General features: G+C 35.9%; 1 protein-coding gene across 1 annotated transcript; it reads right to left on the bottom strand.

Annotated features, from left to right (window-relative positions):
• Positions 1–3,539: 3,539 nt before the first annotated feature.
• LOC141614084 (uncharacterized) lies at positions 3,540–4,564 on the bottom strand. The gene is made up of 3 exons (XM_074432838.1): positions 4,342–4,564; positions 3,838–4,107; positions 3,540–3,760 (listed from the first exon to the last, which is right to left on the bottom strand). The coding sequence occupies exons 1-3, from the start codon at positions 4,562–4,564 to the stop codon at positions 3,540–3,542; spliced, it is 714 nt and encodes a 237-aa protein (XP_074288939.1).
• Between the last annotated feature and the right edge of the window lie 9,723 nt (positions 4,565–14,287).

The raw sequence follows: 14,287 nt of genomic DNA, 5'->3' as shown, positions 1-14,287 counted from the left end.
AAGAGAGAGCACATGTTTACTATCGAAACAAGCTACAATTTAGGTACCATGCCTAACCATATCTCATATGAAAAGTAGATGATTGCTTTAACATGTTTTATTTTAGTGGAAACTTTAAATGCCAAACAAATTTTATGACAGAAACTACCTCCAACAATATTGTAAAGATTCAATTATATCATAATGAAAGTGAACTTGCGATACGATATCACACTCTTTTTGGTGCAGATAAAACTCATCACTTTATTGTTCCCCATTTTAACAAAGTACTAATACTTTGGTTTTATAATCTGTAGGTTTTAATACCTTTTAAACATTCATTGAACTTATTCAAAGAATTTTTCTTCTTACCTCATTAAGTAGATACCATGTATCTACCTAATCCATTGGTAAAAGAGAAGAAGTAATAACGACCTTCTCAGATTGAAAATATTTTTGACCATACTCATTGAAGTGTAATTTGGTGAATAACTTATTCTATTCGCTATACTTTTCAAGAAAAGTCACGAAACATCTTGATTTGAATACAAGATTTGCACACACCAAAAGATTTCCAATCAAATGGTTTGGGAGACTAGTCAAAACTAGTTTCTTAATGCGATTTTCAATCGAGAATTGAGGAATGATAGGGGTCACCAACTTGAGTCTTGTATATATGACATTTATTTTTAGTTCGAATATAATTACCTTGATTTGTATGGTCTTACCATAAACTTAATCGTGGTATGTAAGAGTACAACTCTTATTTTAATCGCATAATGGTAAAACCCTTTACCTTTTGTGCAAAACTCAAATTATATTCTTATTTAGACATATTGTACATCATAATAATTATTGAGGTACATTTCTAAATACAAAACTAAAAATGAGTACACTACAACATTCAAATGTTCATGGATGAAATGACAACCAGCCTAGTTCCATTCATGCAAATTTCAGAACTTATTCTTGCTTGTCGTCACAAGATAATTGTAACACCCGCGAATTTCCCATTTTGACCTTTAAAATTTATGAAAACCGTTTAACCACTTTATTATATATTTTTGAATTATTCAATTTAATTAATTTTATGTCAAACACGATTTTTATAAACGTATTATACAAAAGCTCGTTTATATAAAAATACGTACGAATGAATTATATCTTTAAGGCATGATTTATATAATAATATATGTATACGTATTTTTGGTCGGATAATAATAATGATTGTGATAATAATTCCCGTCTCAACATCCGTCTAGCTATAGACCGTCACATTTTACTTTGTACATACTTTAATCCGGACCAACCAGAATTCGACAACACATCACACCCACCTAACATCCTACACTCTACTTTTAAAATATCTCTTTAAATATATATATTTATATATTATATTATTATTATTATTATTATTATTATTATTATTATTATTATTATTATTATTATTATTATTATTATTATTATTATTATTATTATTATTATTATTATTATTATTATTATTATTATTATTATTATTATTATTATTATTATTATTATTATTATTATTATTATTTTGCAGAAAAGTTTTGGATCTTATTATTTCATGATAAAACATAAGTACAAGATCCTTGCCACTCTTTCCTACAAAGGAGACCCAAAAAGCCCCCTAAGAAAGATAAAAAAGAACGAACATCCTACACACCAGCCTAAGAAAAAGTAGAACCATACAAACGTAAAGTTACAAATTTCCTAATGACAATACTTAAAGCATCCGCAGTAGACTTAGAACCCTTAAGAATCCTGTCATTCCGTTCCTTCCATAAGTAGTAGATAGTAGCCAGCAGACTAGCATATTGCTTGACATTTCTACGAGTAGGGAGAATAGCCTGCATAATAGAATCCAGAGAGAAAGAGCCCAAGGGCATCTGAACCCATTGAGCAACAGCAATCAAAACACTCTTAGAAAATTCACAGTCGAAAAACAAGTGAGGAATATCTTCACAGCTACTTTCACAGAGTACACATCTGTTGATAAAACACATACCCCGGGAGATCAACTTATCCATAGTAGGCAACCCATTATTCATAATCAACATACCAATAAAAGAATGCCTGGGGTGGCATCCTGTCCCATGAATCAGAGGAGCCCAAGGAACTAATGGTCTCCTAGTCCTGATATAGCCATACATGGTATATGTGCTATACTTCATCTGAGCAGTACAGGCATCAAGCAGATGGAGAGCCTGATCAGGAGAACCTGCAAGTCCCAGGAGAAGGTCTTTCATTTTAAGGACATTATTCCAGTACCAAGAGTTGGAAACAGTCTGCTGAGCATCCCATAAACTAGTTCCTTTCAGAACATAAGTGGAAATCCATCTGGTCCAGATACAATGGGGCCTATAAAAAATTTTCCAAACCCATTTCATCATTTGCGCACAATTCCAGCTTAGTACCTCTTTTATGCCTATCCCCCCCTCTAATTTTGGGGAGCATAGCAACTGCCACTTGAGAAAGACATGTCTTCTAGCCCCATCAGCAATCCTCCAAAGAAAATCCTTACAAAGCTTGATAATTCTTTTAGCAATGCCTTTTGGGAGCAACACACTAGCCCCCCAAAAAGTATGAAGACCAAAAATGACTGAGTTCACAAGAAGAGCTTTTCCTGCATAACTCAGACTATGATTAGCCCAATTCATAATTCTAGCTTTGATTTTATCCAACAGAGGTTGATACATGTCTTGAGTTATTCTAGCATTAAAGAGAGGAAGACCAAGATATCTTAAAGGGAAAGCTCCCATACTAAAACCAGTAGCATCCAATATAAGATCCCTAACAGTCTCTGCTACACCTCCAAAATACAGATCAGTTTTGGATGGGTTAGCATGGAGGCCAGAGAAGTGACTAAAAGTGTCAAGACAGTCTGCAATAGCCTTAACAGAGGGCAGGTCACCACGAGTAAAGACAAGCAAATCATCTGCAAAAACAAGGTGAGTAAGATTCAGGTGGACACACTTAGGGTGATAAGAGAAATTAGCAGCCCTAGGGAGCCTTCTGAGCAGCCTAGACAACACCTCCATGCAGATGACAAAGAGGTAGGGGGATAGAGGATCCCCTTGCCTTAATCCACATTTACCAGGGAAGAAACCATGAACTTCTCCATTGATGATCAAAGAGTAATAAGGAGATGTAACACAGGCCATAATCCACTTAACAAAACTGGGAGGAAACTTTAAGTAGAGCAAGCTATCCTGAAGGAAATGCCAATTAACAGAATCAAACGCTTTCCTGATATCCACCTTTAGCAAACATCTAGGAGTGAGGTAGGCTCGGCCATATTTACAAACCAGATCATGTGCAATCATGGTGTTATAAAAAATATCCCTATTAGCTACAAAAGCAGCTTGTTCAGGACCAATGATGGAGTCCAAGATCTGTTTGAGCCTATTAGCTAGAATTTTGCTCACCACTTTATAAAAAGTGGTACAGCAGGCAATGGGTCTGAAATCTTTAACAGAAAGTGGGGTTTCCATCTTAGAAACAAGCACCAACAAGGTAGAATTAGGTGCTTTGGGCATGTTTCAAGTCTGGAAGAACTCAAACACAGCAGCTTTAAAATCAGACCCTACCTTGTCCCAAGCATCCAAAAAGAAACCAGATGAGTACCCATCAATTCCAAGACTCTTGTGCCTATCAATGGATTTTAGGGCATCAAGAATCTCCTGCACCCTTACCTGCTGCACCAGGGGACCCCAGCATTCTGGGGGACAGTGTCCTTCAGAAATAAGGATGAAGGGAGAGACTGCACAGAAGAAGAAGTACCCAAAAGATGAGTATAGTAGGATACAAACCCTTGAGCAACTTCTTTAGAGCCCATACACTGTACCCCAAACTCATCTTGAATAAGTCCTATACTATTTCTAGCCCTCCTATCAGCAAGCCTAGAATAGAAATATCTGGTGCTAAGGTCATTTAACTGAAGCCCTTGAACTTTAGCCCTCTGGTAAAGAACCTGCAGTTCAACTTTCTTGATCATAATATACTCCTGTAGCAAGTGCTTTTCCTGGGCAAGAATGGTAATATCCAGAGGGGATCTACTGAGCTGGTCCTGACAATGGTGAAGAGCAAGCTTACTTTCAGCCACCCTAGCTGAAAGGTTAGTATAAAAATCAGTGTGTAGCTGTTTAAGACTCCCTCTTAATTTTTTGAGTTTATGAAATAAGGTAGCAATATGACTTCCATAGTATTGATTACTCCACCCAGCCCTGACAGTATCCTTAAATTGAGGGGAGAGAGCCCATTAATTCAAGTATTTAAAAGAGGATTTCCTAGAGGCAGGCATATCAGCAATATTGACTAAGCAAGGAGAATGATCAGAAACACCAGTAGTAAGATAGGCAACAGTTGAGTGAATAGTGGACAACCACATAGGAGAGGCCAATACTCTATCAAGTTTGGCCCATCTGAGGCCATCACCCTGCTTGTTATTCCAAGTGAAGTGACAGCCAGTAGCTGGATGATCAACCAAACTACAAGCATCCAAGCAGCCTTTAAACTCAGAGATATCAGCCAGCTGCACATGAGAACTACGCAAACGTTCTTCCATATTCAAAACCACATTATAATCCCCTAAACAAAGCCAAGGCTGAGAAATTTGAGAAGAAATCTCAAGGAGCTGCTCCCAAAGCTCCCTTCTGTCCAGTCTTGCATTGAATGCATACACAAAAGTCACTTTAATAGACTTTTAGGAAGCTATATGAAGCAGGAGACAATGCATATGCTGAGCAGATTTATGCAAGACAGTAAGAGAAAGAACATTAGGCTTCCAAAAAATCAAAATTCTACCATTGTAATGATTAGCATTATTGTGAACCAGATTATAACCAGGAAAACTTTTACTGACATCCTTGATGGCCTGATGCTTAACATGAGTCTCAAGTAGAGCACCACAGTCCACCTTATTAATCAGCAAGAAATGATGAGCTTCTTGCTGTTTGAGGGGGTCATTAAGACCCCTAATGTTCTAAGATGTTATGATCATGGGGGTCTTCAAGGTCCCCAGGATCCAATTCTAAACCCTTGTCATCCTCAGTTGCCAGCTCTACATTAGATTCATCTTCAGAGGCAGTGTCTACAATATCCTGAACAGTAGAATCCTCCTCACCCTCAGGCTGAAGGAGGGAGAACCTGTTGGAGAGGTTAGTAGCAACACTCTTCTGAACAGGTGTGCGTTTAGGACTAACTGGTTTACTAGTCTCAGTAGGACCAGAAGTACGAGCCACAGGTGGTTTAGGCCTGTAGACAGGCTTTGCCTTTGGTTTTCCAGGGTTACATCTATCCTTAGTGTGGCCAATCTTCTTACAACCAGTACAGAAATGAGGCACCCATTCATATGCAACAGATTGCAGAAGAGTTCCACGATAGGGGGAGTTAATCTTAATAGCCTTAGGGAGTTCTTTTGATAGATCAACATCTATAAGAATCCTAGCAAAAGCCAGCTTACTCTTATGAGTTGTATGTTCAACAGCACTGATGGGCTGCCCTACAGCACTAGCCACTTTACTCAATCCTGCTTTAGACCAGAAACAAGGATCCAAGTTTGGAAACAATACCCAAACAAAGACATGAGTGACATTCAACTCATCAATAACTGTAGGACTCCACGGTTTGAAAACTAAAGGAAAACCATTGACATTCCAAGTGTCAGACCGAATTTTCTCCATATACTCATCGCTAGCAAAACGAAAGTAATACCAGGCTTTTGCAAAATACATTATCTCAGGAGTAGTAATATGGTCCAAAACTTAGAGACAAGGCTCTCAATCTGAACTAGGGTAGATTGCTTACCTAGAACAGTACACACCAAGGTTGTTTGCCAATATTCCACTTCTTTAACAATGTCTTCCTCCTCAATAGTAACATTAGAGTCTTCCCCTGGAACAAAGGAGAGATTCATCCCCTTGGAGGAATTCTTCAGGACTTGTGAGTAAGTCTTCGTATTAGAAGTCCCAGGAACATCCTTCTTTGCCCCAGTTTCAGACGTTACCTTAGTTGCTGACGTAGCCCCCGTAGAAGTAGCCTTATCCTTAGAAATACCAGAAGCTGTTGCAGCATTAATAAAATCATTTAAGACCAAAGGCGATGGAACAGCCTCAGAAGTGTCCACAACAGTGTCCCTAGTTAACTATTATTATTATTATTATGTGAACCGTGACCCACCCCCACCCCCTTTATTCTCCTTCTTCTTTTGGTTTCACCTGCACCAAACAAAACAACAGCAACAACCAACAGAGGCCGTACTCACCATTTTAGCCGAAACTCAAGCTCAGATCCCTTCTCCATTTCTCAGCCAAATTTCATAATACTTACTCCATTCACTTCCTCATTCCTCCCTCATTATTTTAAGGTAATAAAATCTTGATTTTGTAGAAGTTCGAAAATACCATCTCAAATGACAACTCGGTTTCTTGTCTTAATCGACTCGTTTCTCCCTCTTTTAAGCTGAAGGCTGAAGAAAGGCTCATGCTTTTGGACGTTTAAGAGATCAAAGACAGGTAACGGTGATAGTTTACTCGACAAATGTCGAAATCTCTTGTTTTATTTCGTTTTGTGTGCTGAGCTCGTGTGTTTAAAGTTCAGTTACGGTAAAGTCTCATCCTTTTTTTGGTTTAGCTTCTTTTTGTCTGAAAATGGCGTCTTAGCCGGGTAGGAGTTCAGCTCATTTGTATTATGTTTGTCGTCTTAAAACAACTCGTCTTTGGGACTGCTTTAGGCGTGAAAAACAGAGGGACTGGGGTACTGTTTTGAACCGGAATTTTGGCGTGGTGTGAATAGTGGTTGCGGGTGTTCTGTTACGGTCTAGGTTGAGTCCATTGTGATGGTTTTAGCGGTGTATTTCTGTCTTAAATGGCGGATAAAGTGGCCGGTTTTCCTGTATATTGGAGCAGTGTCAGAACGGGTATAGTGAGGTGATTTGTGTTTTAGTTGTGCTTTGTTTCCATCTCAAAAACCGCATTCCATGCCTCTCGATATCGACATGTTATGGATTGTTAGACTCTGTTTGGTGCTGTGAAATGACCAGTTTGGACCCTGTTCGGGGACGGGTATGGTACCTGTCGGGACTATTTATCATGCTTGCCCTCTTAGTGTAATATCGTCACATGTTTACTCGGTTTTGGGTAGCTGTTTGGACGGGTTTTTGATAGCTAGTGGTGGATTTAATGTGGCTGTTTTGGGTAGTAACCGGAATTGATTGGGGTCGGGTATGGCAGCTTGCGTAAGTCGTGTATGGTTGTGTATAGAGGTCGTGTATAGTGCGGCCAAATGACATGTTTGAATCGTTTCATGAATTGTTTTGGCGCTAGTTTAGTTTATTTGAAATTGTTTAATTTCCGTCTCGTATTTTATATAACGTAATTCGTTAATATCGTTCTTTCATATATTTAATTGATTGGGCTCATTTGACCTTGTTGTTGAGTTTGTTATACTTTACTAAGTTGGACGTTTTGTATTTTAATTATTGGACTTCACATGACAATTTATTTGGGTCTTACATGATCAAATGGTTGGGTTTCACATGATTTAATTGTTGGACTCCTTATAATTTGTTTATTGGGCTCATAAATGTGTTACTAGGACTTGGTCACATTTTATCCCGTATATTTCATATAACGTAAATTATCCATTTTCATTCATTATATTTCATTTAACCGGCATCATAAATTATAAAATGAAATATTTATCTGCATAAGACAAGTATGAGATATTTATTGTTAAATAATTATTTGTGAAGGGTCATATCCTTGATAATGTCTTGTATTGTTCGGTGGTGTGAGTCGTGGTCCTATCGGACACTAGGGGTGAGCCATAGGCCCTCTAGTTGCGATATGATCGTCGGGACCAATTTTCCCATCCGTACTTATGGTGAGATGCAAGCCATAAGTATGAGTGTGACATTAATAATCCCGTCTCATGTACTTGCTTGTTGTACTTGTTTATTCTATTTAACCGGCATGTATAATTGTGAAATGAAATGTTTATTTATATGTTACAAGCATGAAAAGGTTATTATAAATAATTACTTGTAAGAGTCGTATTCTAGTAGAAATGCCATATTACCATCGTACGTGCTTGACATTCATTTTTTTGCCCTGCTTGTGCTGTTCTGGCAAGCACGGGTTTGACCTACTTGTCTTTGTTTCGCAAGTACGGTTTTGGTATACTTGTCTTTGTTCGCAAGTACGGCTTTTGGCCACTTGTCTTTGTTCGGCAAGTGAGTCTTATCTTAGTCTTTTCGCCACTTTCGTCTTTGTTCAGCGATTGGGGTACTCGGTCTCCATTGGTAGTCGAGTCTTGGGTGCGTGCTGTGCTGGCGCACGTCGAATCGGGATGTACACCCGAGAATCTGCAGATTTAGACTAAGACCGTATTATTATCGTAGTCCTATCCGGGGAAATTATAGTCTAAGAGTGATAAATGTCTTGCATTATTTGGATGGTTACTTTGGTCATATATCCTTGAAATACGTGCTCGTTGCTAAGTGGTCGTGTCTGTTTCCTTGTCCTTCTTTTCCATTTATTTATTGTTGCTTATGCCTTACTTGTTTATTCCATCATTTCTTTTACTCTTGTTTGTTTAAATACGTATGATCCCATGTTTAGTTATGATTCGATTCACTCATGTCTTATCTAATATGATTGTTTGTTTATGTTCTTTGTTATGTTCGTTTCGACATATTGTGGCTGGGAGAACCTTGAGTGACTCCCCACTGACTGTGGCGTTCATGTTTACATGAATGACAGGTGGTGAAGATGCTTATGTGGGGAAGACGTGTGGGCTAGCGAGAACTAAACCCTTGGACCTTAGTTTGCTAGTTAGAAACCCTTTATTTGTTTATTCGTGGGATATCGTTTCCTCGCTTTCTAGACTTGGGTTGTAATAACCTAAATTTGTCTATTGTTGTATTTGTTTCACTTCCTTTTGGCACCCGCGTGCTATTCTTTAACTAGTAATTTTAAAAGTTTTTAAAAACTCACAAATTTCCGCTTTAATTTATTAGTTATATTTTCCCCTTTATCGCGGGGTGTCACAGTTGGTATCAGAGCATATGTTGCTCCTGACGTACACACATGTACCCCAAATTTAATGTGAACTTGACCTTGAATAATGAATGAGAGATGGGTAGACTTAAGGACCTAAGGTGGTAGTCTGTAGTGTCTTTGCTCTTTGTTAGGTTCTAACATGTTTGTTGATTGTCATTTAATATCTGTTGTGCCTTTGGATCATGACCGTGAACTTACAAATGTTGTGATCAAGATTTGGTGCCTATTGCTGAGAATTGAAGATTTGTTCAACTTCGAAGAATGCTTTTACATCCTTGAAGATGCTTCTCATTCTTTGTGTATCTTGCCTTATTCTTTATCCCTTGGTGCTTATCCTCCTTCTAAACTCTCTTCCGTTTTACTTTGAAAGCTACTCATATACTCCTAACTTGTCCTTAGTTCCTTGCTTATCCTCCCTTAACGCCTTTTGATGGTACTCTTTTTTTTTGAGGAATGTTGACCTTGGTTGGAAAATTTGACTTTTGAGGATATTGTTGTGTTTGACCCTTAAACCTGGTTTTGAGAGGATTGATGTTGGAAAGACTTAGGTAATGTGATGAGACATGCTTAGTGATTCTTATGCCTAGTGCCTTGATAAAGTGAGTGTGGTTTTTCTAGTGGAATTATTTGTGTGTAAAGTATGAGTTGCATTGGTTACTAAGATTATAGAACCTGGCTTTGTTGTTTATATTTGGGATACTAGTGCTTAGTACTTGACCTAAGGTGGATGAAATTGAATGGTGGATTTGAGGATATAGGATTGACTAAGTAAGTCGAGTTTTGATTGGCTTCCATAATCACTTCGGACATGAGAGTTTGAAAATGTGTATAACCATATGAGAAAAGCTAATGGTGGGATTATTAGTTAGTTTAAGTGAGTGATATTGATTACTACTTGAGGTATGGTATGAGAGTGAGAGTAAGCTACATTGTTGGGAAGTCTTGGCACTTGTTTTAGTAACTAGAAAGGGTAATGGTATGGTTGACACCAATTGTTAGGTTAAAGAACATAGTTTCAATTTATGGTTTTAGGAACTTTGAGGTGATAAAGTGTTGTTACAACTAAGACCTTGTTTCTTGAGAAAACGATGGTAAGTAAAGTTCTAGGGCGTCGGATTTGGAAGAATATACCTTGGGATGTTGATGACCATAATGGATTGGCGATGTGATTTGATATCAGTTAGCTCTTGATAGTTCTTGACTTGAGAGAGACTTAGTATAGAGACGACCTTGGGTTGACTTGTTAATACCTTGTTCTGAAATGAGAACCTTGTGGAATGATTGAGGAACCCTTTCTCGGAATTTAGGTATTTGAATTAGGACCCTTGATTGAGGATTTTACCTTTTTGAGAAACCCATGGATGACACCAGTTGGATATGAGTATATCTTTGTTGGAAACTTTGACTTTGATCTTATGGAAGTTATTTGTGGATGTTTGAGGATTTGGAGTGATGAGATTACACTCATAGTGGAGTGCCTTGTTTCATGGAATTGCTTAGGGTGAAGTAACATAAGTGATTTGAAGAAACCCTTGGGAGTGTTGTGGTTATGAGTTTTGTTGTTACAAAGTTTTCGGGACCGTTCAGGATGAGGTTGTTGTTCGAGGTTTGAATACCTGGCGTTTCCTTGTTGTCTAATTCAACTTCTTCTTTGACCATAAGCGTTATCGTTCATACCTCTCTTCCTCGCTTCATCTTGCTCATCCCTTAAGTTGGATGCTAGCGACCTATAAAAACTCTATCTTTGACATCCTTGTTGAATTGACTTCAATTCTCACCCTATGAAATTCATCATAACTCTTTTGATTAGTTAAGTTGAATCCTTTTAGCATACTTGCACCTATGATGTCTAAGTTACTTTTCACTTCGTAAAATTTCTAAACATTTCAAGCTACCAGTTTTGATTCGTTGTTAAGAGTTGATGTTACTTTTGCAAAACCTTACCTATTTTAAAGATTTGAAAATGAAAACTTGATTTAATTCCATATTTGTTCCTTGAGTATAGACTTTTTTATCAGGATTTTAATTACTAAACCCGAGATTTCTTTAAGTTTTATCCAATTTCTGTTAACTTTGATCTATTTATGATTTCTTTAACAAAGTTTAATATCATATTTTCAGGAACTTGACTCCTTTTTGAGTTTAAAAGTGAAATCTTCATTTCTCTTTTGACTTTTGCAAAAGAAAATTTGAGTCTTGTATATATGACATTTATTTTTAGTTCGAATATAATTACCTTGATTTGTATGGTCTCACCATAAACTTAATCGTGGTATGTAAGAGTACAACTCTTATTTTAATCGCATAATGGTAAAACCCTTTACCTTTTGTGCAAAACTCAAATTATATTCTTATTTAGATATATTGTACATCATAATAATTATTGAGGTACATTTCTAAATACAAAACTAAAAATGAGTACACTACAACATTCAAATGTTCATGGATGAAATGACAACCACCCTAGTTCCATTCATGCAAATTTCAGAACTTATTCTTGCTTGTCGTCACAAGATAATTGTAACACCCGCGAATTTCCCATTTTGACCATTAAAATTTATTAAAACCGTTTAACCATTTTATTATATATTTTTGAATTATTCAATTTAATTAATTTTATGTCAAACACGATTTTTATAAACGTATTATATAAAAGCTCGTTTATATAAAAATACGTATGAATGAATTATATCTTTAAGGCATGATTTATATAATAATATATGTATACGTATTTTTGGTCGGATAATAATAATGATTGTGATAATAATTCCCGTCTCAACATCCGTCTAGCTATAGACCGTCACATTTCACTTTGTACATACTTTAATCCGGACCAACCAGAATTCGACAACACATCACACCCACCAAACATCCTACACTCTACTTTTAAAATATCTCTTTAAATATATATATTTATATATTATTATTATTATTATTATTATTATTATTATTATTATTATTATTATTATTATTATTATTATTATTATTATTATTATTATTATTATTATTATTATTATTATTATTATTATTATTATTATTATTATTATTATTATTATTATTATTATTATTATTATTATTATTATTATTATTATTATTATTATTATTATTATTATTATTATTATTATTATTATTATTATTATTATTATTATTATTATTATTATTATTATTATTATTATTATTATTATTATTATTATTATTATTATTATTATTATTATTATTATTATTATTATTATTATTATTATTATTATTATTATTATTATTATTATTATTATTATTATTATTATTATTATTATTATTATTATTATTATTATTATTATTATTATTATTATTATTATTATTATTATTATTATTATTATTATTATTATTATTATTATTATTATGTGAACCGTGACCCACCCCCACCCCCTTTATTCTCCTTCTTCTTTTGGTTTCACCTGCACCAAACAAAACAACAACAACAATCAACAGAGGCCGTACTCACCATTTTAGCCGACACTCAAGCTCATATCCCTTCTCCATTTCTCAGCCAAATTTCATAATACTTACTCCATTCTCTTCCTCATTCCTCCCTCATTATTTTAAGGTAATAAAGTCTTGATTTTGTAGAAGTTCGAAAATACCGTCTCAAATGACAACTCGGTTTCTTGTCTTAATCGACTCGTTTTTCCTTCTTTTAAGCGAAAGGCTGAAGAAAGGCTCATGCTTTTGGACGTTTAAGAGATCAAAAACAGGTAACGGTGATAGGTTACTCGACAAATGTCGAAATCTCTTGTTTTATTTCTTTTTGTGTGCTGAGCTCATGTGTTTAAAGTTCAGTTACGGTAAAGTCTCATCCTTTTTTTGGTTTAGCTTCTTTTTGCCTGAAAATGGCGTCTTAGTCGGGTAGGAGTTCAGCTCATTTGTATTATGTTTATCGTCTTAAAACAACTCGTCTTTGGGACTGCTTTAGGCGTGAAAAACAGAGGGACTGGTGTACTGTTTTGAACCGGAATTTTGGCGTGGTGTGAATAGTGGTTGCGGGTGTTCTGTTACGGTCTAGGTTGAGTCCATTGTGATGGTTTTAGCGGTGTATTTCTGTCTCAAATGGCGTGTAAAGTGGCCGACTTTCCTGTATATTCGAGCAGGTTCAGAACGGGTATAGTGAGGTGATTTGTGTTTTAGTTGTGCTTTGTTTCCATCTCAAAAACCGCCTTCCATGCCTCTCGATATCGACCTGTTATGGACTGTTGGACTCTGTTTGGTGCTGTGAAATGACCAGTTTGGACCCTGTTCGGGGACGGGTATGGTACCTGCCGGGACTATTTATCATGCTTGCCCTCTTCGTGTAATATCGTCACATGTTTACTCAGTTTTGGGTAGCTGTTTGGACGGGTTTTTAATAGCTAGTGGTGGATTTAATGTGGCTGTTTTGGGTAGTAACCGGAATTGATTGGGGTCGGGTATGGCAGCTTGCGTAAGTCGTGTATGGTTGTGTATAGAGGTCGTGTATAGTGCGGCCAAATGACATGTTTGAATCGTTTCATGAATTGTTTTGGCGCTAGTTTAGTTTATTTGAAATTGTTTAATTTCCGTCTCGTAATTTATATAACGTAATTTTTTAATATCGTTCTTTCATATATTTAATTTATTGGGCTCATTTGACCTTGTTGTTGAGTTTGTTATACTTTACTAAGTTGGATTTTTTGTATTTTAATTATTGGACTTCACATGACAATTTATTTGGGTCTTACATGATCAAATGGTTGGGTTTCACATGATTTAATTGTTGGACTCCTTATAATTTCTTTATTGGGCTCATAAATGTGTCACTTGGACTTGGTCACATTTTATCCCGTATATTTCATATAACGTAAATTATCCATTTTTATTCATTATATTTCATTTAATCGGCATGATAAATTATAAAATGAAATATTTATCTGCATAAGACAAGTATGAGATATTTATTGTTAAATAATTATTTGTGAAGGGTCATATCCTTGATAATGTCTTGTATTGTTCGGTGGTGTGAGTCGTGGTCCTATCGGACACTAGAGGTGAGCCATAGGCCCTTTAGTTGCGATATGATCGTCGGGACCAATTTTCCCATCCATACTTATGGTGAGATGCAAGCCATAAGTATGAGTGTGACATTAATAATCCCGTCTCATGTACTTGCTTGTTGTACTTGTTTATTCTATTTAACCGGCATGTATAATTATGAAATGAAATGTTTATTTATATGTTAC

This window comes from Silene latifolia, chromosome 11, assembly GCF_048544455.1.
Source record: "Silene latifolia isolate original U9 population chromosome 11, ASM4854445v1, whole genome shotgun sequence".
Classification (NCBI taxonomy): domain Eukaryota; kingdom Viridiplantae; phylum Streptophyta; class Magnoliopsida; order Caryophyllales; family Caryophyllaceae; genus Silene; species Silene latifolia.
Note: the sequence above shows the minus strand (reverse complement) of the source record. Positions and strands in the feature narration are given on the sequence as shown.